The following is a 27726-nucleotide window of genomic DNA, read 5'->3' as shown; positions in this document are numbered from 1 at the left end:
GGGCAATTGCCAAAAAAAATTTCTAATAATTAACTGCAATTAATCTCCAAAGAAACAAATATTTACTCATTCTTGTTTTATATAAATCAAAAATTGCAGAATTCATAACACAATACAATCAAAATGTACTTTTCTACAGGTTTATCTCTTTATATTTGAAACATACAGCACATACATTATAAAAACAAACCAACACAGCTAAACCCAAATTTTTTGTTCCATGTTTGACATTTGCGGCTATAATCAGCTTATACTTTCGGTAAACTCGACCTAATGTTTCTCTTGAGCCCGACTGCCCCAAAGACAAAGAAAAAACAAGGATACTTAATGTTCCCGGACTGTAAGCCGTCCAAAAGATTTAACATTTTGAAATCTCCACAAATGAACCATTTGTGTGAAGTCTACTGATTTTTTTCCAAAAGCAACTGAAGAGTTACGAATGATTCTTTAATTATGACGGAGTTACGAATAGGAACAACTGCATATTTATTACCATTATGAAGCAAAATTGGTTTAAGACTTGCTTTTGAAACATCCAAAAAGCCGCCAATCATTTGCATGGTATAAATATTTTTTGAATTAGTTCTTTTCCTAAAAGTCTAGTTCTCTTTTCCTATAAAGTAATATTAATTTCTCTCGTAATATGAAATGTCTCTCATTTAATCTTAAATCGAGCAGCATTTACAAGATTGAGACATACTTTAAGATGGTTATAACAGTTTCTAGAAGAAAAATTATATTACGATGCTACATAACCTCAAAAACGGCCAAAAACCGCTATCTTTGCACTGATGATACCTCAGACACCAGAGCCAATTTGGCAATTTATAGCTCAGATTCGAATTCAGCGCTCAAAAAAGTATATTTTGATACTGATGACCGAATATTATTGGTCACCGAATATTATTTACCGATGGCCGTCAAATTTTGTCGGCCTGTATTACTAAAATATACAGCATGTTCAACATACCACTGAGTTAAGTATCTCCTTATCTGAACTACAACCAAGTGAAAAACAATTTCATTTCAAAAACAACTTTAGAACCAGAGAAGAATTATTCAGTTTGAATTTCATGGTTTAAAAATATAGGAATAAAGAACAACCGATAAATACCGTATTTTATAGACTTGGAGAATGCCTTTGACAGAGTCTCCCACGTCAAACTGTTAGGCGTTTTGCAACAGATGGAAATTGGTAACCAAGGTATTATTAAAAATTTGTATTGACGTCAATGTGCAAACATACGAATTGGCCAGAACACGACTGAACCAGTGCAGATACAACTTAGGGTGAGACAAGGATGTACTTTTTCGTCTCTACTTTTTAAGATCTTTTTCGAATCGATCTTCAAAGAAGCCTTAGATGAATATGTATGCATTAAATTCAACGGAATTCTTGTCAACAATCTTAGATACGCAGGCGACACGGTACTGATTGCTTTCAATGGAAAAGAGTTGCAACGACTTATAAATAGGGTGACCAAAACATGTGATGAATGTGGGCTAAAACTTAATACTTCTAAGGCAAAACTTGTCAGCAAAACGAAGTTACAACCGTTGAACATCAGAGGTATGGAGTTAAGTTAGAAAAAGTCAACAATACACTTACTTACTTGAGCACCAATGTTAACTATAACTGGCATATAAACAAAGAAATAAGAATACGCATTGAAAAATACAGAGCCGCCTTCTATAAACTAAAGAACATTTTTATTAATAGAAATATTAGATTAAATTTTAAAATAAGATGAATAAGCTGCTACATATTCTCCATATGGCATGGAGAGCTGGACTATAAACTTTCATAATATCAGGTGAACATATATAAAACAGCATAGAAGACAAATCGAAAGTTAGATTCAATAAAAATTATACTTTGCTATCATCTAGCTAGACGATATAAAGAACTATGTATAGCACAGTGAGTAAATCTCAATTTTAGTGAGATATATAGGTAACTCTGATTTATATTTTAAGGTTTCTAAGAAAGCTATTTTTCTATAATGGTCACATCTAGAAATAGAAACAAATAACCATACTCAACTCATGTTAAGAATTATTTTCAATGGTTGACGTTACTGTATATTTTATATTTGCAATGAAGCAAAATCGACATTAATAAAGTGATAAATTAAGACTATTACTAGCGGACTAACTCGACATCGAGTTTTTTAAATGAAATTTTTATTTTGCGAGAAAAATTAAGAGATCAATACAAACAATATAAGCAAGAATATACATAACATTCATCAATAATAATGCAAGTAAAAAAAAAGTGATTATGGAAGTCGACCTCAAAACCGGAATGCAATTTTTAGTTCATCAAATGTCGACATGGATATCATTTAGCAGTTAATTTTGCATGCTGATCACGAATCCGGTGTCAGATTTGCTCTATCTTGACGTTTTATGCGCGTTTTGGGTCACTTCCGGTGTCGGATCACAACCGGAAGTACATATTTAGATTCGTCTCGACAAGACCTTTCGATCCATATATACATTGTGGGGTCTAAAACTTAAAGTTAATTTTAACTTCCGGTCATCTCAAAACCGGAAGTGAATTTTTGTACCAAAAGTATATCTTGACAATCTCATACGTAATACTAATAATATTCCGAAAAAATATTTTAATTATCTAATATGGTTTTTGAGTAAAGTGGTGGACAAGAAAAGAGCTTAGCGTTTTAGTATATAAGATCTTGCTGCTAAGATATTTAAAGCAAAAGATACAAATACTAATAACGAACATTTTTAATACACCTTAAATAGAAAGTATTATTCCTAACAATTTAATAATTTTCCATTATTTTAAATAACTTTTTGATTATCACCAAACTTACGCAATGAACGTTACCCCTTATACATTATATTAACTGTTTTCATTTTTCTTCACCTTACACTAATTTGACAGGTAAATATTAGTGAATGACTCACGTCATGATAAAATCACCCCATGACACTTCCGTTTAACCGGAAATGATTTCTAACCATCACAATTCTGTCATTCCACGGCGTCCTGCTTTAATAAACACTCTACTGTTTTTAGAGGGGGTTTCTCCGTCAACATGATAATATTTTATAAAACAAGTGTTTTGAATATTCCCCAAAAATCAATTTTAAAAAACTGCGGCGCACCCAGGGGGGGAGGTTGAGGGTTAACCCCCCCCCCAGGGCATATAAAGTAAACAATATATAAAGAATAGTAGGAAAATGTAACTTGTCTTTCACACACAATACAAAAAATCCAAAACGCTGATTGAATAACTAAATTACTACTTTAAATATGTAGAACACAATAATTAATACACAATAATTAATAATATTTTTCATTATATTTAGATATAGATACCTAATATTAGGCTTATGAACAAGTAGACAGATCGAGTCTGTTGCGAGTAGCATGCGCCTACAGGACTGTATCTGCGGCGGCCTTGTTTACTATCACTGGTTGTGTTCCTCTGCATGTGTTAGCAGTAGAAAAGAGACATCTCTATGGGAGAAGAAAGCATTTGACAACAGCTATAAAAAAAGGAAGAAAGGGAAAGATCAATGGAAAGATGGCAAGAAGAGTGGAACAACAAGGAATATGTTGCTCAGTGGACAAAGATGCTGATCCCAAGCCTAAGGGACTGGGTAGATTGTCTGTTTTAGGGCGTATCTTATAACTAAAGGACTCAAATAAGGATGCAATATGTCACCCTTACTGTTTAATTTATATATTGACGCAAAAATTGGAAAAACCACTGCCAGGAAATCGGAATCCCCATAGGAAATAACCTACTGTTCTCCCTGAACTTTGCAGATGACCAAGTCATCCTAGCTCAAGATTCTTATGATCTAAAATTTATGATAAAGCGTCTATAGAGAGAATATTTAAAATGGGGGTTACAAGTCACCATGAAGAAAACAGAATATTTACTTAGTTGTTATATATATATATATATATATATATATATATATATATATATATATATATATATATTATTTAAATATTTAGGTCCACTCATTGCTAAGAACGGCTTGGAAAAAACCGAAATTAAACACGAATTAATCAGGGACGTAAAATTGTAGGATGTCTGAACTCCTTATGGTGGGATCACATTTCCAAAGGGAACAAAAAAAGAATAGTGCAAACCATGGTTGAATCAATTTTTTGTTATGGCTCTGAAGTATGGACAGTTAATGCAGACCTGAAGAGAAGATTGTTGGCAGTTAAATTGGATGGATTTTTTGAGAAGAAGTGCTAGAACATCAGAGCAGGAAAGGAAGACCAACGAATCTATTAACATATAATATATTCTGTCATTGACAGAATAGAAAGAAGAGGTTCAAAATGGTTTGGATCTATTGAGAATGCCTGACGAACGTTGGCCCCAAAAACCTCATAAACGGAAGCCTCCTGGAAGAAAAAAAAAAGAGGTAGACCTTGACGCTCATGGAATGAAGTAATTAGAAGAGCAATGGAATCGAGAGGTTTGGAGGAGGAGCATGCCTTGGACCGGGAGAATTGGCGGAGGAGAACGGGAATACGGCGATAGCCGACTTCAAAATGTATTGTATTTACAAGTTGGATTAATGTCAAACGTCAATAACCTTATTTTAACCTTCAATTGTGGCTTATTCCCATTAAAATAGTAATTATTTTAAAATGCCACAAGAAAATAGCATCAGAACAACAGATAAGATCTAGATAAGAGAAGGGAGTGTTCCAAAAATGTCGTCAGCCTTACAGTGGCCACCCCACTTTCGGGGTATGGTACGTGCGACAGTCAACGGCGCACAAGTAAGAGAGGGTGGTTTTAGTTAGTAGGCAGGATAATAGATACCTGAATCTTTGGCACTGCTATCTTTAGTACTTTAAATTAAACTAAAACCCAAATTTTAGGGACTCAAAATGGAAGTAGCATAAAAAAATTTCAAAACCCCCCCTAAGACAAATTCTGGGTGCGCCACTGTTAAAAATTAAAACACCTCATATCATCTCTGAGGAAAACTGGTGCTCTAGTGTTTTTAAAATGCAAATATTTAAAAGTTTTCGTTGCACTGACTTGACATTTGTATGACAAGTATAATAGACTCACATCAGATTCAGATTGAGATTCAGAAATATGTTATTGCTTTAAATCACAGTAATCACTCAAGTTAATAGCTCTCTAAATAAAACAAACATTTATTTCCCCATGACCATTGGTCGTCTAGGGGGTTGGCCAGATATAAAACAACATTTTTTAAATCTAAACTGATGTTCCAGTCTTTTACTAACTGTTCAAGAATGTCTCACTGACTCTTCCAATAGTTTATCAAATATGAGTTTCACCATAATATCTCTGTTGTTTTCTTTAATATTTTTCACTTTTCTTAATATTGTCCTTTTCCCTGTTACCTCTTTTGTATAGTCTCTGTCAACATAAATCTTGGTATTTTTCAGTTTCTTTATATTCTTAAAAACTAGCGCTATGTCGTCATTTCAAGCAATGTGTCCAATGATAGGATCTTTTAACCTGGATGGACCTAGTGGATGTGCCCTGTTCACTCTGATCTCTTAATTTCTTAATGACAGAAATACAAGGTTCTCTACTGGAATGAAGCAGTCCCCTGAAAATCAAATTGTTTCTTCTTGGTCTTCCTTCATGCTCTATTAACTTTTGTTGCTTCAATGCATCCCTAATTCTTAGATATCCCAATTCCCCCCAAAACCAGCAACTTGTCTCTCCAGAAGCAAAACTCGTTCCTTTAACTCGTTATTTTCCTTCTTAAACTTAAATTTTCTTCTCTTAGACTGTTTATATCTTCTTTGGTTTCTACGTTATTTAATTTTATATCTAAAGTATCCAGTCTTTAATTTAATTTTTCCTCTAACGATTTTTCCAGGACGCTTTTTAAATCTTCCCTATTTATCATGGCAACTCTTTTACAACAGTATTCTTTCACAACGGGGATACTTCGCTTCTTGACCTCTTATCTGGTTTGGTGTTAAAAAGTTATCAGTATCGTTGTTCGTTTAAAAAATAAATATATATACAGACCAAATAAACAATTGATAAAAGCACCAATTATCAAGTAAGTGTATAAACAGCTGTTACAAAAAAACTTATAAATATATAAAAATTAAACAATTAGTTATGCTATCTTCGCTGTTCGTATTATGTTTGGCATAACTACCTGGCGTACACTATGCTAATTTATTGGCTCTTATTAGCATGTAAATTATAGTTTGTCAAGAACTCAGTCTACAACGTTGGTACTTATGTGCTGACAACCGTAAAAGTCAATTAAGTGTTCGGATACCATCCAACATTAAATATTTGCAACAAATAACTTACTGCCACATATATACAGTTAATCTAATCACAAAATGTTCAGCACATACTTGTTCAGTTTACTTTCTCCAAAAGATCACAAAAAAAGATAAATTCGCCAAGATTAAACAAAAATAACATAGCTCTACCAAATACAATGTTTACTACACCACCTCAGGCTTGCCAACCGAGAATTACTATAAGAATTCCATATAATAATTCCACTGTAATTTAGTTTAGATCGAGCTAGAGATTGATACAGATTTATGAGTATGTCAATATTTCGCAAATATTTAGCATTTCTTAAGAAAAATACTAGTGGTGCGTTGAGAGACAGAGAGATTACAATGAACCTGAAAAGAAAATTCTCTAAAACTGCCATAACACCAGCTATGACGGATGGACCTGAATTTTGGTCAGTTAAAAAGAGAATGCTGATAAAAAAGATCAAATTAAAAATTAGTATATTGGGGAATTCTAAGGGTTGCACCAATTGATGTCAAAATGAGAGAGCCTAGGTTAATATGAGACGGGAATATCCAATGTCGAGACGCTAATCAGCCAATGCGAAGAATTGGTTATCTGCTAGTTCGTGGAAGAAGTAAAAGAGGAAGACCAAAAAAAACTAGAGGTAGAACCAAGACAGAAACTTACGGAGAGATGTAATAAGAAATATAAATTAGAGGAAAAAGGCAACGTCGCATAAGAATAGGTAAAGACGAAGAAAAATGATCACTGTCCCAGTTTCTTCTATCTTCTTCATCCAGCCCCGAACGTCTACTGCTAGATATATGTCTCTTCTATTGTTTCCATGTATTTTGCTCTGCTCACAACCAGTTTTTACTTAACCTTCTTAAATCGCCAGTCTTTATATGTGATTGAATAACGCTTCTCCAGTCTTTCCTCGGTTTCCATTCCAATAATCTCTTTGTCCATCGCCGCCCATCTTTATTTTGTCAATCTCTATTTTGTCTGGAAGAGTTTTTCCTAACATGGATCGCTCCATTCTTCTCGATACGAAAAATGAACAAATGTCTTGGTAATTAATTAAAGTAATTAAAGGTTTTTATGCAGAATGGGGCACCTTGCCATGCGGCCCGAAGCATTTAAAGTTTTTTGATAAAGCAGGAAATTCCTCTAGTATCATGGCCCGGTAATTCACCAGACACGAACCACAAAATGTCTAAGACTGACTAAAGAGTATATTGGCTGAGGAAGTAAAAAACAAACAAGGTTTAATTAATAGAAAGAATAATTTTTCATTGGGACCATAATAACTAGTTGAAAGAATAGTAGCAAGGTGCATAAATAACATGCCTAGGAGAGCGGCTGCATTTCTTAAAGCCAAGGTTGACTTAACAAAATATTAATATTGAAGTAAAATTATATGATAGTTTCAATTTTTTTTTTCAAATTGTTTAATAAATATATAGAAGGTTAATACTATCAATTATGTCATTCTCTTATACAGGGTGGTCCTTACATAATTATACAAACAGAAATCGTAGACTCTGCACTTTAAAATATTACTATTTAAGCCAACTTGCTTTAATAAAATGTTGATATTAAGAAAGATACAGGATGTTAAAGTGGAAATTTAAAATTTTATTTTTCGCTATAACTTTTACGTTTGTAAATATTTATGGACAAAAATTTACAATTGGATGCTTTTGAGTAGGATAAATTATAATTTTATACATACTTTAGTGTAACTGCTAGAGGGCGCCACATATACCTACCACATATGTGGTATAAATTTGCGTTTAACTTTTTTTGCTCTTAAAATTAGCTCTATTTTTGATAAAAAGATACATTATTTTTACAAAGAAAAGGTAAACTTGTTAATAGCTTCAAAATTTAACTGTTTTCGAGATAATCGCATTTTATGTCAGTTGCATAATAATTCTTAGTTGTGATATTTGTGCGGTTAAGCACTGAATACAACTCAAAGATGATAATGTAACATCACAAAATGCTTTGTTATGGCTGCTAAATGTCTCATTGGAGAAAAGCTTTCATCTTCTTTAAGTGCCGTGTCCGTATTCAGACTTTGGCCGTGATCATGTTTACAATTTCATTTTTCTATCGCTTCTAAGTTTCTATACTGGCGTTGTATTACTTATTATCTATTGTAAAATGCTGAGAACCCAAAATATGTGGTTTATGCAAGATGGTACACCACTACATTCTAGAGAGTGGGCAGTGAGGACATACTTAAATACCACTTTTCTGAACGTTGGATTGGTCGAAGTAGTCATATTCCTTGGTGGTGAGATATTGATATAATTATTTAATTCATAAAAATCCCAAAAGAATACTTATTATTCAATACGTAAATTGTTTACCCATTTTTATTAGGAGAATTGGAAACTAGAGCACAGATATTGAATAACACATATGTGTCATGTTTCATAATACTTTTGCTACAAATCTAACCTTAAAAACTCAGCATTTTTACAATAACATCATAGTAGGCCTAATAACCGATATTGTTATAAATATAGTAAACACACAGGCAATTTAGTTCAGCATATTACACTTCTCCAAGAAATTAACGCATCACTTCAATAAATCAATTTTATTTGTAAACAGGCAAAGAATAAAAAATAAAACTTATGTGTCTAATCATCAGAAAATGTTGAAGTACAGGAGAAAAAAAAATAAAACGGAAAATTCTAAAAAAATAATAATAAGAAAAGTAAACTAAAATACGAAAAAAGTCTTAATAACGAGTGTTTCCATCTCTACTATGTATAACAGCCTCACATCGTTGGCCCATACTTAAAATTAATTGCCGTATTTCATTTTGGTCTAGTTCTCTCCAAATCTGGATCACAAATAAGATGTAGTTCCATACTATACCATAAGATTTGGATATGTATCCAAAATAATATATTTATCCATTATACATTATAGCCACCACGTAGCCCAGAATTTATTCCGCTTGATTTTGGTGTATGGGGCGCATTAAAACAACATGTCTATAAGAATCCCATAAACATTCGCAACCAACTATGGGAAAAAATAAATACTTCAGCAGTTTCTGTCAAACCAATGATGCTATTTAATATGAGACGATCTTTTATGGAATATATTGACAAATGAATTAAAGAAAATGGTAGCCAAAGTTATGTTATTTAGTTTAACTAGGTATTTCTTAATTTCGTTTGTAAATAAAATGTTTTGATTATGACTTTAATTTAATATAAAACGTAAAATGTTTGATGTAAATTCTATTATTCTGTTATTTGTCAGATCTTATTATTAATTATCCTGCTAATATATTTATTTTATTAAATATTCCGTTAACTATTAACTTTAGTTAAAGTTACTTTATACCCAAATTCAGAAGTATTGATCTTTTTGTCTATTTTTGCTTCGTTGCCTGGAGTAATTGCGTTAAATCAGAATTATGCAGCTGATTTGTAAAATGCGATTATCTCGAAAACTGTTGAGTTTTAAAGTTATTAACAGGTATCTTTTTTTTTTGTTAAAATAATGTATCTTTAATGTTTTTTTGTCACAAATACAGGTAACTTGAAGAGCAAAAAAGTTAAGTGCGAATTTATACAACGTATGTGGCATATGCGGCGCCCTCTATCAGCTACATCAAAGTGTGCATCAAGTTATAATTTCTCATATTTAAAAGTGCCCAGTTGTAAATTTTTATACATAAATGTTTACAAACATGAAAGTTATATCGAAAAATAAAATTTTAAATTTGCACTTTAACACCCTTATCTTTCTCAATATTAACATTTTATTAAAGCAATTTGGCTTAAATCGTAATATTTTCAAGTGTAGAATCTACTGTTTCTTTTTGTACAATTACTTAAGGACTACCCCGTATATAGCTAATATATTTATACACTCATGGACAAAAATATCGAATATTTTGGAATTTTCAAATTTTTGTTTTTTCAAAATAAATTCTGGTCAATAAAGTCGTTTATTGTAAAATAGAGTTTATTTTAACAATGTTTAATGAACAATTTTAAGTTTTTATGCGGAGAAAATTATGGAAAAAATAAATGTTTAATATTAGGTAAATAAGATTATTTTACTCTAAACTTAAATGATAATTTAAATTGCTTAAACAACTGGTTTAAACTGAAAGAAGTGCATGATCAGTAACGAGTATTCCCCCCTCTAGGTCTTATTACTGCTTGCATCTTTCTCAGCATGCTTGAAAGTAAATTTTGGACATATCCTTGGAAAATTGCATTCCATTCATCCTGTGCAGCAAGCCGAAGCTGCTATATCGTATTTGGAACGGGATTTCTTTGTCGTATGATACGTTTTAGGTGATCCCACATGTGCTCTATTGGATTTAAATCCGGGATAGACGGTGGCCAATCCAATCTTCGAATTTGGACCTCATCAAGATAAGTATTCACTATGGCAGCGGCATGTGGTCGAGCATTGTCGTGCATTAACGTGAATCTTTCATATCCAATGTAACCAACATATGACAAAACATGATCTTGCAGGATGTTTTAAACGTAAGAATCACCAGTCATCCGTCCAATCACTTCCACAAGTGCGGTACGTACCTCCCAACTAATACCTTCCAAAGAATTATGCTATCAACTCCAAAACTAACGTCTGGGCGAGACTGCAGCTGGCGAATCGTTCTCCAACTCTTCTGTAGACGTAGTTTTGACCATCTGGCTTCCATAATAGGATTCTGGTCTCATCAGTAAAAACAACGTTTTTTCAGTTGTCGATATTCCACTAAAGATGTATTCTTACAAATTCCAAACGACGAGCTTTATGGTTTTGGAGAAGACGTGGAACTTTGGCGGGAAGTCTGGGCTTTAAGTCTGTTGCGTTCTGCACATACGATGACCTCAATATAACAATTGGGGTCATCCTGAAGGGGGAGAGAAGATATTTTGTTCAATCTAGAACACGCTGGTTTCCCCCTTTTTAGATTGGGTATGTATATTAAAATAAAAGAAATGAAATGAAACCAGTGGACTGTATAAAACTCTATTTTAACACGAAGTAAAAGCAATCATAAATATACATAACCCAATATACCTACAATTATAAATAAAGAAGAATATAAACTTAAAAGTAGAAGAATATATGTAGTACAAACTTACACACAAAAAGAGAACCATAAACAAAACAAAACTGTCGATTGTATATATACCACGTTATAGATAGAAATAATATACAAAAAATAAAAAATATGAATATATATGTCATATAAAAACAAATTATTAAACTCAATGCAAAAGTATACTCATAATACACATTATGAGTTAATATTAGGTAATAAAATACACAACACTGTGATATATATACAAAAAGAATAGTGAAATTATTATAATATGAAAAATATACAAATCTACATAAAGGTAATGAAATGTTCTCAATCAAGTTCAATCGCGATCGCGGCACAACTGATAAAAAGTTCGAAGCAAATATGACATCTATATACCAAGTAAACGTACTTGATATATGCAGCAACAAAATTATGGTGTATTGTAGCTTACCCAATGAGAAGATGGCACTCGGGCCACCGCAAAAAATATGTCTTCACCGACGTACACCAGGAACCACAAAATTCATGCAACTTTTCTGCATCAAACCGACTTCCTCGGTCAAAGGACCGATGCAAAGTGTCGTAAGGTACTCTTAACCCAAACGCACACACATGTGTGTGGTTTGAGAGATAAAACTCGACTCTGATTGTGTAGATGCATCGCTTATCTCGAATACACATCTGTGTCATTTTGCAGATTGCCCGTCTCGTAGCATGTAGTTTTTAACCCAGATGCACCCTTGTACATAAAATCTTGATATACGGGGAGAATCAAAACTACCAGAAAAGTCTTAATATTTAATAAATGTTTATTAACAGTTGCGAAACTGCAACAAAGTCTGCTTCTTTTGATCTTCGTCTAACTATTTGTGAACCCACATTAACTTGTCTAACATTTAATAGCTCATTTCTGAAGTGCATCGATGTCAATGAACGATTTTGTGTAGAATTAAGAACCAAGAAACGGTCATCAATTGCCTTGGGTGTCCTTGATCAGGCCTTGGTACAAAATTTCCTGTTTCGCGGTACCTTTTTAGAGTATTCGAAACTATAGACTCAGTTCTGCTGAGACGTCGTGCGATACCTTTTTGTACATATCCTTCCTCGTACAAAATTACAATATGTGCTACTTGGACTTCATCGCAGTGCCGAATTGGTGGGATTCTTGTTTTAAACTTAGTTAAATCAAAACAATATTTAATTAAACTTAATAAATTAAACTAAAAATAACCGAATTAGTATGATTTTTCCTTTACGTGAAGAAGGATTTTTATGATAAAATGTACGAATGACACTAACCACTGAATAAACGTCAAAATAAACATCAAAATATTTCAAACCAGTTGAGTACATCAGTCATACTATATGAGTATTATCAGTAATCTAAAATTATTTTGAAATAATAGTGACTACAAAAAAAATAATTGGAAAATTCCAAAATATTCGATATTTTTGTCCATGAGTGTAATTATAGTTGATTATGAAACAGAGAAATCCAGAATTTGCTAAATGAGTCTAATAATATAAGCAGAGACTCTGTCTTGCTTCACACAATTTTATGAACTGTAGTTAGGTTTAGGTTAAAATTATGTATTTTGCCAGTAGTGCAATTTCGCACCAGTAGAACCAATAAAACTAAATATTGATATTTGAGTTTTAAATTTGCACTTTGACTTCCACAGTGTGTACAAAGAATATAGACGCTTATTATATAGCGTCTATATTCTTTATCTAGCGTCTATATTCTTTGGTGTGTATGTGGTAGTAGTTAATAAAAATAACCCACCTTCATAAAATGAATTTATTGATTTAATAAAATTAATTATTGAAAATTTATTTTCAATAATTAATATTTAAAAAAATATATTTACGGTGCATAAACGCACCATTCGTTTTACTATATAAAAAATAAAAAATTTCCATTTTTTTTTTTCATTTTCATTTAAAGGTTACGGGTTAAACATGGGTTAAATTAAATTTTAAAAAATATATCCAAAAAACTTTTTTTATATAATGTTAAAAGATCTGTCAATGCAGCCATGGTGTTGAAATTAATAATTCAACCTCGCTTTGACTGCTGTACATCTATTCTATATGCATAAATCAAACCAAACCACTCAATTCCAGAAACTCCGAAATAAACAAATGAAAATAACTGTAAGGATTCCTAGAATTTCCAATACTAATTATTTTGTGTTGTGTATGTCTTGACAGTGGTTTTCATTCTCGCAGAGATTATTTTACTGTTATGTTTTCCGTGTATGGTTTTCATAACAATGTAGGCACCAATATTTTAATCAATTTAATAGTTTAATTTCGTAAGTGCATATTTACCTAAGTAGAAATAGCAATTATATTTATATTTCTATTCATGAAACGAATCAACATAATTTAATGAATTGTTTGTAGGTATTTAAAGACTTGCATTTTAATAAATTGTCACATTAAATCAAGGCAGGCTCTCAAAGCTGAAACAGATATGGCGTTAAAAGAGTCCACTGCATTTGCTTCAATCAAGACTAGTTCATTATTAACATAAAATGACACCTGTCAATATAATATTAATTAGTATAGTTACAGCTAAAGACCCTCGTAGAAAGAAAGTGTGAAATAAGTGTTTAAAATGCATTTACTTCAATTTTATCCAAAATAAAAACCTTGAAGATGTCAAATAAAAATTGTAAAACTAGTATTGTAAAATTGTAGTAAATTATACTATCATCTACAATTCTGCACTAAAGTGGTATGGCTTGTTTACTAATAAAGGAAGGTGTATAAACTTACACGACTAGATTTGGTTAAAGTGGATCCCATTCATCAGTAACTTATTATCTGCTTGAGAACCGGTGCACAATCAACAACGTTCAAATTTTCCAACAAACACCCCTGCTCTCATATATTCATAAGGGTAGTTTCCACCGAACTTTTCTACCAAGTCACTATAAACGCAGCGGATAGGGGGTGTTCTACTACAATAATTTCGTCACCACGGCATAACAACTAAAATCACATGCATGCATTAGTCTTACTTTATTTTATATAACACTCTTTACACTGTAACGCGAACTTTTTTATTGTATATTGTATTTTCAGTCTGTAAAAATTGTTTGTTTACGCGTAATCGTGGTGGAAAACCAGCGCCAACACAAACATCTGTCTCTAGCCACCCTTCAAATGAATCTTCGGCGATTCACATGCTATTTTAGTCTTCAACCCCTTGTGGAGGTTTACAACGCGCGTGCGCCCAGTAGTTGTGTAGTAGACCGGGAACGACACAACTGCACTGAAGTCTCCATAAAAAATATTTCCTACTTATAGAACATTTTACGTGTTGAAATGTCAGATAATGTAGTTTTAAAATAAAACTGTTACATTAAACTTATCGTGCTAGATGATTTATTAACTTTTATTGTATATTGTATATATATTGTATTAACTTTTAGAAAACATAGCTTTATTATAATAGACGTGGACAAAAAAAATTAAAATGGGAATATAAAATCAAATAGTCCTCTGAAAGTTTTACATCCTTGTCGTGGTGAACGGGGTTTTTCTCTGAATAACCATCAATTCCCCAGCATTTAGTGGAACAAAAATGGACGGGGAACAAGCAAACAAAGCAACCTCATACGAGAATTATGAAACTGTACTCCCTGATATGCCATAATTCCAAAAGTGAATAGGAATTACTAAACACTGATCAGAAAAGTCGCCACGAACCTTACCAAGAACAGAAAATGGTCCAGCAAGTGAGTAAGAGAGACGCAGCGAGAAAAATATCTATTCCAGGCTATTTTTGTTATTTCTGAATTAGATGCAACTAATACGAACATTCCAAGAAAACATTCTCTGGTGTTTAATGTATGTTGTGTAAGTCTTTAAATAACTAAACCACTAATACAAAGCAGTAGAGAATTAGGTGGCAACTAGCGGACCAACTCGACATCGAGTTTTGATGTAAGTTTTGCTGATATTTAAGAGGGGCGGAGTCTAACGATCCATCGTTTCCGTCGCCTGGTGTAAATGTTCCAAAAATCCTAAAAATAAACTGTATCGACGCCAATGTTTTTAAATTGAAAATCGATACAGTAGTTTTTTAGGATTTTCAGGAAGATTTACATTAGAAAACGGAAACATTATGATTGTTAGACTCCGCCCCTCTTAAATAAAAAACGGAAGTAAAACCGGAAGTAACTGTTTTTGCATATTTTAGATTGTAATATGCCACGTTTAAGAAAAAGAAGTCGGTTTGAGAACTCTAACTAACTAAATTTATATTTAAATATTATTTAAATTTAAAAAATACAGAAAACAGTATGATGCTCCGCGCTAGTCTACACTACCGCCTACTGTTCCACTTTTTTGAGAATACGCCACAATTTTACTTTATAATAAGTTTATTTTTTATTTATTTATTTAAAATAAACCTAATTTAAAGTAAAATTGTGGCTTATTCCCAACAAAATTAATAATATATATTCTAACTAATAAATTAAAAAAAAAAATCGGTTGCCTGTAAAGTCGGTTTTACGGGCGAAGATTTTACGTGACAACGTCTTTTTCTCGGTAGAATATTTATTGATATGAATATTATTAAATTGCACAATAGGAACAAGGAATTAAATGAAAATAAGAATTGCACAAATTTTAACTATAGAAATATATTTTGTTTACTAAAACATTGTACATGTAAACTTAAACTTAACTAATTTCTATTTGAGTGATTTTGTTGAGGATAGGACGATGATAGGAGAAATATGAAATGAAAGGAAGTGTTTCTGCTGTAATGTGTCTTGAACGCCAAGAACGCTCGAGAAAGACAGAGACACAAGAACGGAAGCACGCACCGATTCAACGCGCCTAATTCTCTAGTGCTACGCGCGCAGCGGACCGATCATGTTTGAGTGGGAGAGAGACGCAAGGCATTCGCCGGTCCGGCGGGCCTCTCTCTCGTTCGGTGACTCACTGTAACAGACGTGAGCGGGCGTTACACTTTTTCATGAATGACTCCGAGCCACAACCTAATTTAAGACGTTGTCACGTCAACAAAGTAATGTTTACCTCATTATTCAATTCTTCAAGTATTAAACTTAAAACGTAGTCTAAATCTCTAAATATCAATCACAATACCTCACACATGCTGCACTTGTTGGAAACAGAATACTTTCTAACTAAACATAAAAATAAAAAAATACCAACTCACCAGATAGTGTAAAATAGACCCCATAAATTAAAATCGGAGACAGGAGGATCCCGAATTTTGAGTGGTCATTATCGTTATTCCTTAAGTGGAAACACTTGTTGGTGCATTCCAGCATTCGAGAATTGACGCGTTGTTGCATTGTGTATAATATTGAATTCCTATACTTTACTATAGGAAAAATTCATTTTATGGCCGCCATTTTTAAACCGGTTCGATTTTTTTAAATTTTAAACCTTAGGGGGAATCTACTCAACAATCTGTTTAATTATTCGAAAAAATTATTCTCCTATCTATCACCGTTTAGGAGGAGTATTGCGCACAAGAAAACGGCTTAGCTGTTAGTATATAAGATACCTGCATTATTGTTAAAACAGGATGGACAAATTGAAGAGAGCGAGTGGTGTGGTTTTTGTTGCTATGGTCAAATCTAGATATGATATCTGTTCCGTCTCTTTATATTTTAATTCTTATTCTTCTTCTTCCTTCTTGTATGTAGGCTTTAAAGCCTGTTTCTTTTTTAATATTAGCCTCCTAAATAATTTAAATTATCGCACCATCGTTTTCTTGGTCTGCCAATACTTCTTCGTCCATTTGGTGACTTATCTCGTGCTATTCATATTATCCTATCCTCTGCCATTCTACTAATGTGTTCGTTTCACTCATTTTCATTTTTCATTTTACATTTCCGTTTTGTCACCCATCCATTTATGTCTTCTATATTGCATGCTCTTCTTATGGTTTCGCTTCTCTCCCTATCCAACAGACTTTTCCCTCATTATCGACGGAATATTTTCATCTGTTGTTTCTAAAAGTCGTCTCGTATTAGATGTGTCAGGTCTTGTTTCCGCAGTGTATGTTAATATAGGTCTAATTGCTGCTTTATAGATTCTTGTTTTTGTATCTTGTCTTAGGTGTTTGTTCTTCCAGATTGTGTCAGAGACCCGCCGCTTTACTTGCTTTTAAGCTTTGTTATGTTACTTCCTCTTAAACATCTCCGTAACTAGTTTTATCTATTCCCAGATATCTAAACCTTGATTCCTGCTTTATTATTTTCCCATCAATTTCGATTTTACATCGTAGTGGGTATTTAGATGTTGTCATACATTTGGTTTTTTCTGCTGATATTATCATAATGTATTTCTGCAATGTAATACTGCTTGTATTATTTCGTCCATTATTATATTAAAGAGAAGTGGGCTTAACGAGTCACCCTGTCTGACTCCACTTTGTACTGGTATACACTGTGTTAGTTCTCCATTTATCTTTGCCTGTATTCGATTATGGAAGTAGATGTTTTCAGTGGTTTGTATAATACTGATTTGTATGTTTCTTTTATACAGTAGGTGTAAGACGTCTTCGACTTGGATGCGATCGAAAGCCTTTGTCAAGGTTAAGTTTTACCGCTCATGGTAAGATTTACCGTGTCTCCAACACGTTAAATCTGAACAGCTAATAAGGAACGTGTTGTGGTTATGTAGGTCATAGAACAGACAGCTCAAATCTAAAATACAGATAATCAGGTGCACCATGTTTAATCAGCAAATTATCAGACAGTTGCACTACAACTCACTTACTAGACGGTGAGATTTGAGCATGGAATTAATGGCACAGGGGGAGTGTTACCTAAGCAAAGTCACAAAGATCTGACGAGCGATTATAGATTTGGCACAGTACAAGGATTCAGAAATGAGTAACTGTTCTTGAGTCTACAAATAAACATGTAGAGGAATCAAGCAAAGTCGCGACCCCCGTTCCGGACTCTGCCAATGCTCTAAATAGGTCTCTAGGACTGAATTCGGATCCACAGGTAAAACTTCAACAACATATAGCAGCTTGTGCGGAACGGTACTTTGCTCTGGCAGAAGTTCGATTTTGCCTTGATATAAGAGTGATGGGTGTATCAAAGCCAAATAATTTGCCAAACAAAAAAAGTTTGTTAGTAGAATATCAAAGAATAATAGTTGGCTGAGAATTCTATTTACCAAATCTTAATAAAAATCTTATAAATAAAAGACCGACAAAAAACTATAAATGGATTAAGAAATAACAATAAAACAATCCCTACAACTTTAATGCGATAAAATTGCACAACCCGAAACTGTTGTACAAACAAATATACAATTTAATGTTACTGTAGACGTGTAAATGCATAAAATTCATACTAAATTGCGTCTTCGACCCTGATATACAAAACTGAACTTAGATGAGACATTTTTCGAGTAAAATAACAAATTACGAGACCTAACGTAAAATTCAAATTATTTTGTGTATATCCTCAACTAGTACATCGAATGCATTTTCATTAGAAATTTTACGATTAAATTTCTAGCCTCTGTGCAACTGTCCACTATCGCTTTATATCAAGTTTATTTGTAATCTCTAGGCTGCGATCTATGTTGGCGATGCACTGATGATGGCAAATAGTAGGGACTAAGTTACACGGCGAGTGATTGCAAATTTGGATAGAACTATATGAGCTAAAAATTTGATACATAGTTAAAAAGATAATTTGGTACAGCCGATTAAACAGATGTGGCTTTCATGTTTATGTAAATGCATGCAGGCACATAAACAGAGGGTAGATATTAATTTTACATATATGCAATACTTGTATTTAATCAGTTTTATAGTTAAAAGAGGATTCATGTCAGTTATGGGTTTAAAAAAAGAACCAAGTTACAGTCTAAAGTGACAAACATAAAAAATATAAATATAAACAAAAAAAACAGAAGAAAACTGCATAATAAAAATTAATTCTAAACTGTTCACCTATCTCTGCACAAAGAGATTTTTTTTTATTGGCATAGACTAGGTGTCAATCAGCCAGTTACAACATGACTAATACCTTAAACATAAAAATTTTACGACCGTAAAGTCCATAAAATATTAATATCATAAAGAGATGAAAGTGCTAACCTTAATAATTTGAAGGAGGTCAGATGTATTGCACCAAAACTCTTTTATAATATTATTTTTACTTTAATATTATTCTTGGTAATAAAAAATTATTACAGTGAACTCTCCCTTGAACGGACAGTAGTCATTCTAAATAAAGTGTCCGTTTAAGGAAGGTGTTCGTATTTATATAGAGATGCGTTTTGCCAAATTCTACGGAAAGTCTCGTATACACTATTGAATACTTATATCAGGATTTTCTGTCAACAAGGTTCCATCAATTTTCGTAAGTTAATAAATCTGTGGAAAAGTCTTTGTTTATTTTAGACAACTCAGAAAGTGGAATATGGTCTTCAGAATCTTCTTCTTCAAGTTCAAGCTCAATATCAATCTGGGAACCGAATACAGCTTTAAGTATGAACTCATTGATAGTTTTCGGTTGCACTGTCTTCCATGCACTTACGGTCCAAATTAAGACGTTGGTAATGTTGAAAGATTTTTCATCTCCGTTGTAGAATCATTTTCGTTTATCGACGACAGTAGGCTTCAGTTGAATCTAAAACTGTCTGTAGTATGTTTTAAAACATTTTATAATCCCTTGATCCAAGGGTTGGCCCTCTGACCTAGTGTTTGGCGATAGAAATATTAGTTTAAAACACAAGTTGTGGAATAGATGCAGCATTGTCTAAGAATAAAAGAACTTTTGGATTTTCTCTCTTTATTCTTCTGTTGAATTTATTTAGCCAGTATGTCAAGATTTCCCCTGTCATCCACAACTTCTTATTGCTATACCATTCGACAGGAAATTTCTCTACGTGGGAACCCTTGTAACAACGAGTGCTTTTTACTTTTTCCGATTACCAATGGCCTTTGTTTGTCTCGTATGATATTGGGGCAAAATAGAATTGTGATATGTAATAGGCAACAATACCTGCGATTTAACACCCCTGAACTTCTGCCTATGGGGTTATTTAAAAATCAAAATTTATAGTACCATTTCTGATTCATCGGAACTAAGACAACAAAAAATAGTGTATGAATGTAGTCTATAGTAACCTGTTAAATGCTTTAATTCGTCGTAATTTTAAACAGCGACTTTTTAATTGTATGGAGGTTGATGGATATCATTTTGAACATTCAACTAAATAATTATAGCTGATGAGAACTGTTTTGAATTATGAACTTGTTAAATCAAAAATTTAGTACATTTTAAAAAGGCAAAAGAAATAATAAATTAGACTTACTCACAATCAATTTAATTTAACTATCCAGACGACCGGTTTCGCTTTCTACAATATGCAAAGCATCTTCAGGTCTCGATACAAAGTTAAATAAATGATGATAAAAAACTCATTGTCTCCAAGTAAGAGATGTAGTGCTTTCAAATCCTCCCCTTTTTAAATTTAATGTCTGTTTCGTCCCCTTTTTTAAGTGTTTTCTGTGTGTTTTAAAGTGTCCTCAATTTTAATTTTAATCTTTTAACTTTAATTATTGGACTTTACAACCATTTGCCACATATTACAGCAATACTTTATCAAAGAAATTTGATATTTACAAGTTAATAGAATTGCACACCCACACAATTTGTACATCTAATCTCATTCATTGTCTCACAACAGTCACCTTCAAAAATAAAATCTCAATAATAACACATATTTCATAAATATATCTCTAGAATAAATATAAATAACTTTTAAATAACTCAATGGTATAGAACATTACTTCCATCAAACAAACAATTACATTACACCTATCACTACTTCATTGGATAAAATCTGTCTCCTCAAGAACTTCCCCGTTTACTGTCAAACAATTACAATAGCAGACTTGAGTTCTCCAATTAACAATACAGGATAGTTTGAACCATGTTCTTTCAACCATCAATTATTAGAGTACCGGCATCATTCATTTATTTAACTTTGTATCGAGACCTGAAGATGCTTTGCATATTGTAGAAAGCGAAACCGGTCTAGCATTGACACTAGCAAAACTGATACGTTTTCACAAAAATAAAGTTAATATGATAAAAAAATCGTGGATGACTAAATTCTTCAGCGAAATATATGTCTAATGATATGCAATGCATGGTTGATTCCCTATTAAAAATTAAGGGTTTGTGGTACTGGAAAGAAGGGAGTTGACAATGACAGATGTCTTTATCGTTAAAATATGATCCCTTTGAAATAAAAATCGAACTTTTTCAGCATTTTCTCATATGCAATGAATATTGCCAAATATCAGGGTGGACTCTTTTGTGTGGCCAACTCTGTATTAAGTTACCTAAACTAAAAATTTTATTAATTTTAGTTGTATATTTAAAAAAATAAATTCAGAGGAGAAAATACTCAAAAGTGTAATTCTTCTTACCTTATCTGAATAGTTCATTACAATGATGATTCACTTGAAGTTCACTTACCTGAAACAATAAAAAATATATTAGACTATTAGCACCCAAAGCACGATTTCTGCGTAAACATTATAATGCTGATAATTTACATGATTGTTTTTATTAAGAAAAAGTATAGACTGTTATGTTTATATTACATATTGACTCATTGTCAAAGGCTTATAAATTTCCTAGGAATAAACCATAAATATAATTAGAAATATTTTTTTTTCGTTTTACCTTCCAACTCTTTCAACTTGAAATGTATTCAACATACGCATTTATAAAACCGAGTAATAAGAATTTATCAAGATAGTCGATATAATTACTATCTAGCAATTTGTTAGGTTTTATATAATAACAAGATTTATGCACATTCATCCAAATTTGTTTATTTATACACAATTTAAGTGAAAAATAAACTAAATGAATAGGTACAATTTCGAAGCAGCTAAATAACTCAATACAGATCAATACAACTCATAACAGCTGAAAATAGATATGAAAATTTATGGACGATACAATCAAAAATTTCAGAGAACAGGGCATATTATCTTATATACTAAAAGGCTAAGCCCTTTTCTTGTGCGCAATACTCCTCCTAAACGGTGATAGATGGGAGAATAATTTTTTCGAATAATTAAACAGATTGTTGAGTAAGGTTTAAAATTTAAAAAAGTCGAACCGGTTTAAAAATGGCGGCCATAAAATGAATTTTTCCTATAGTAAAGTATAGGAATTTTACAGGTTTCATTCTTCAAAATTTAAAGTCCTAATTTTCGTCTACTTTTTTCTTATACTTACTGATTGAATTCAGAATTATGAAACCGGAAGTATTTACTTCCGGTAAGATATCCCAGTATGTAAGGTATGCTGATGACACTGTGATTCTAGCAAGTAGCATGGAGGAACTGAGTTGCCTAATGAGTAAGATACAAAAAACAAGTGCACAATACGGACTCAGACTAAATATCACAAAAACCAAATGGATGTTAGTAAGCAAAACCCAACAACCACCACAGCAACTGATATTAGACAATGAAAGAATTGAACACGTGGATTCGTACATCTACTTGGGAACAACGGTTAACTCAAATTGGGATCAAGCGAAGGAAATACGTATAAGAGTAGAGAAGGCAAGAGCATCGTTCACTAGCATGAAGCAAATTTTCACCTCTAAAAGCCTCACCCTACCTCTCAAAATTCGACTTCTGAAATGTCATGTATTCCCGGTTTTGTTATATGGAATGGAGGCGTGGACAATGACCGCAACATTGATGAAAAAAGTAGAGGCCTTCGAAATGTGGGCTTACCGACGTATATTACGTATATCCTGGACTGAGCACGTGACCAACGAAGAGGTACTACGCCGGATAGGTAAAGAGAGAGAGGTAGAAATAAGTATAAAGAAAAGAAAGTTGGAATACTTGGGTCACGTTACGAGACATAATAAATATAGAGTACTACAGCTGATCGTTCAAGGGAAAATAGACAGCAGAAGGGGTCCAGGGAGGAGAAGACACTCGTGGCTCCAAAACTTGCGGCAATGGTTCGGATTGTCATCTGCTGAACTATTTAGATCTGCCGTAAACAAAGTCAGAGTAGCCATGTTGATTGCCAACGTTCGGAACGGACAAGGCACATGAAGAAGAAGAAGATATCCCAGCCTATATAATCTCTAGCGCGGAGCATCATACTGTTTTCTGTATTTTTTAAATTTAAATAATATTTAAATATAAATTTAGTTAGTTAGTTAGTTAGAGTTTTCAAACCGACTTCTTTTTCTTAAACGTGGCATTTTACAATCTAAAATATGCAAAAAAAAGTTACTTCCGGTTTTACTTCCGTTTTTTATTTAAGAGGGGCGGAGTCTAACAATCATATTGTTTCCGTTTCCTAATGTTAATCTTCCTGAAAATCCTAAAAAACTACTGTATCGATTTTTAATTTAAAAAAATTGGCGTCGATACAGTTTATTTTTAGGATTTTTGGAACATTTACATCAGGCGACGGAAACGATGGATCGTTAGACTCCGCCCCTTTTAAATATCAGCAAAACTTACATCAAAACTCGATGTCGAGTTGGTCCGCTAGAGTCTTCCCTATCGACGTTACTTAAATCGGGATTACTCTCAAAGATAGCGTATAAAATGATAAGGGTATAAAAAACAAAAATTCGCCTTACACGAAAATGGGAGCAACCAAATTATAAGTCCTAAAACTGATGATATTACGGATTATATAGAAGGGCCTTGTAGGAACGAGATAACAGATCTTGGAACTCCAAATACTCTATGGAGACAAACACATAGTACAATACATCTCGGAAATAGTATAAGGTGGAAATTTTTGGTAGAAGATGATAGAAGGTCAGTTGTTCGCCCAAGAAAAAGGTAGAACGATACAGCAAGAAATGATCTAAGTAAGAAAGAACTATAACAATGAAAGATAAGTCCACAGGATATTCAAGAATGGAAGTAAATAATAAATGTTACCAAGATTCACTTAGAGTTGGAGAACCACAGAAGGAGAAAAAAAAAATGTTTTTTTAGTAGAGTATTTTGAAAGAACAGCCTTTGGTATAAAGATGGGCTCAAGTACCAGAGACAGAAAGTGTATAGCCTGATTTAAAAAGAACAGACAGGTAACAAGTATTTTCAACACTAACACCCAGAACACAACTATTTTACAAAAGCTGTTTGTTGTTATAAACCGTAGCTAATTGATTTATATTACATCTTCCATTCGATTAACCCTCTGGTTCAGGTTTTAGAGTTAAATAATAATTACGTAGCCGGGACCGACGCTTTTACTTATCAAAAAGAGGTTAGTCTTTGTATGTGGGTATATTTTATTTTATAAAAACCCTTAAAAGGGCAACATTAAAAGCACGAACGTTTTCGGAACAACTGTTCCATCATCAGGTTAAAATACCTAAAATAAGTATAAACCATTTAATTACAGCAAACGTGGTTTAAAATTTTGACTAAGGTTAAAAAACAAAATGGTTATACTTGCAGGTTACCATGCCTGAGCCACCAAAATATTTGGGTAAAAATTAATTGAATTTTGAATTTAAATTGAATTATTTTCCTTGTGGATTCTTTTACTTATCCTCCTAAGCATATTGGTGACTCCAGAAATTGTAAAATTTCAAGAGGAGCCTGTTCCAAAGATTGAACCTGGGCTCTTAGTAAGCTACTACCATAGTTACGAACTCCGCGAGAACAATTGTTAAAAACCTTCCTACTTTTAATATAATATAAGGTATTTTTTACCTTTTCACACAACATTTATTGGAAATAAACAATATTTGTATTTGAAAATATGTTATATTTGACGCTTTGAGCGCAGTTTTGGCGGTAGCGGATAGGAACTCATTTTCGATAATTCTCTCAGGGAAAGTGAATCAATCCCTATTGTCCGAAGATTTCAGGTGTTTCCTGCCCAGGGAAATAAGTACCTTCTTTAGAAACAAGAGTCCCTTGTTTAGGATCATGGATGAGGTTGACGGCTGCATCCATTGCGGAGAAGAAAGTTTTCCCAACCGTGTGGAGGACAAAGGTTTGTTACATATGCCATCCTGGTTTTAGGGCTTATATAGGATCAATAGGAAAGAGTCGTGGTTAAGACGATATTATTATTATTATATGCATATTATTCTTCTATTTTTTTGCAATTTTCATCCATTCAGCGTTCTTTAACTTCCTTGATCTGCGTTTTTACTAGTTTCTTTATTTGCTTGTATATTTTTTTATTTGTATTTTTGTACTTTCGTTTTTATTCTATGAGCTTTATAATATCTGGTGTTATCCAGTCTTTTTTGGCACTTAATTCTTTTCTATCTTTTTTTAAAGCTTCTGTAAATACTGGTGCAAATGCTTCATTTATTTTTTGTTGACATTTTTCACCCTCAAGCTTTGACGAATCTAGTTTCAATTTTACTTTTTTTCTGTTGTTTTCTTAGTTTAATGTTAACGTTGGCAAGAAGTAGATTGTGGTTTGAGTCTGCATGAACAATAGGATACGTTTTCACGTTCTGAATTCCATTTCTAAATCTTTAATATGCGTATATCTCTCAATAATTCAACAATACTTTAAGCTTTGCAGATGACCAGACAGTACTTGCACAGGATTATGGGAATGTTGAATATATGATGCGAAAATTAATAGAAGAATTCAAACAGTGGGGCTTAGGGGTAAACATCGACAAAACGGAGTACATGTGTATCAGCTGAGAAAAACAAAGCATGGTACTTGAGGAATATGTAGCATGTATAAAACAATATATATATATATATATATATATATATATATATATATATATATATATATATATATATATATAATCAAATACATTTCTGGAAAATCCAATATAGTGGCAGATGCTTTATCAAGGTTAGAAAATACACCACAAAAAGGGCAGCGAACAATAAAAATTGGATTAAATCAATTAGTAGAAAGTACTGGATTATATTCTAAAGAAGAAATTATAAGAGATCAGATCAATTTGAGTGAAAAACAAAAAGTCCTTAGGAAAGATGGGGTATATTATAAAATAATAAATGGCATAGAAGTATATGTAATAACTAGAACTTTAGCAAAGAAAATATTGAAAAATTTACATAACAATTATATGCATATTGGTTCAAGAAAGCTATGGATGCTATTTAGGGACAATTATTTTGCAAAGAATGACATAAGTATAGCAAAGGAAATTACTACCCAATGCCCAATATGTCAACTAAACAAAGAAAAGAATTTCAAAAACCAGAACACATATAAATCTAATGTTGTATATGAAAAACTAAATACAGTTTCCATGGATTTTATTTCAAATTTAGTTCTCAGTCCAACAGGAAAAAAGCATATACTAGTGATAGTTGATTTATATACAAAATTTATTAAACTATATCCCTGCTCTAGAACAAATGTTAAAACATTAAAATTATATATTAATCAATTTTTCGAAGAAATAGGACCATTTAGAAATTGCATAATAGATAATGCTACATATTTTAACAACCAAAAATTTCGGACATTTTGTGAGAAAAAGGGAATCAACATTCATTTTACAAGTATCAGACATCCTCAGGCAAATCCTGCAGAAAGATATATTAAAGAAGTTATAAAATATTTAAGGATACTGTGCCAAAACCAACATGAAACTTGGCAGCAACATATACCACAAGTAGAATATTTTTTAAATAATACACATAATTTGAATACAGAGGAAGTACCAGAATATTTAATGTTTGGCCATATAGGAAACAGAAAGTGGATTAGTGAATATAATCAGGATATGTTAGAACAAGTAATGCAGAAAGTGAATAACCGAATTAGGAGGAAAGCTGAAAAATATATCAGAAGACAAAATCGAAATATAAAAAAACCAATCACATTTCAAAAAGGAGACCTAGTGTTAATTCGTTCACTTAGAAAAAGTAATGTTAAAGAAAACCGTTGTAAGAAATTACAACCAATGTTTGAAGGTCCATATACAATTGAAAATCAGAATGGACTAAATAGTTATGTGTTAATAGATGCAGAGAACAGACTAAGAGGCATATTTCATATCAACGACATTTTTCAATATCATGAAGAGATTGAATAATGATTTCTATACCTTTAACACAAATATAATAACACTAATAACTTACTGATAGACCCATTTCATAGATAGATGGTAGATTTCTTTGTTGTGAATAAATTTGACATCATACTTGTTGAATTTTGTACATATGGAAATTGTTTGATACCCTAAAAATCATAATTTGGGGTTAGATACTATAATTGCTATAAAAATGTCTTTCTAATATAATAAAGTGGAAAAACTTACCAATTTATATTGATGAAGTTATTTTGAATGGAAATAATTCCTAGATTTTGT

The 27726-nt window shown here is 32.4% G+C and overlaps 1 protein-coding gene across 5 annotated transcripts in view; it reads right to left on the bottom strand.

The window, feature by feature from the left end:
* Positions 1-27726, bottom strand: part of LOC140435189 (uncharacterized) — a 1123409-nt gene that overhangs the window by 478025 nt on the left and 617658 nt on the right. Inside the window, exon 1 of one of the 5 annotated variants that reach the window (XM_072523968.1) lies at positions 14137-14509. The exons of the other annotated variants lie outside the window; for them this stretch is intronic. Coding sequence (XP_072380069.1) covers positions 14137-14166 — 30 coding nt within the window. The 5' untranslated portion in view covers positions 14167-14509. Of the gene's footprint in view, positions 1-14136; positions 14510-27726 lie in introns of those variants that run through there. 5 annotated transcript variants of the gene reach the window in all.

The sequence above is a fragment of the Diabrotica undecimpunctata genome, chromosome 2 (assembly GCF_040954645.1).
Source record: "Diabrotica undecimpunctata isolate CICGRU chromosome 2, icDiaUnde3, whole genome shotgun sequence".
NCBI classification, from domain to species: domain Eukaryota; kingdom Metazoa; phylum Arthropoda; class Insecta; order Coleoptera; family Chrysomelidae; genus Diabrotica; species Diabrotica undecimpunctata.
The sequence above is the reverse complement of the archived record's forward strand: the minus strand, read 5'-3'. Positions and strand labels throughout refer to the sequence as shown.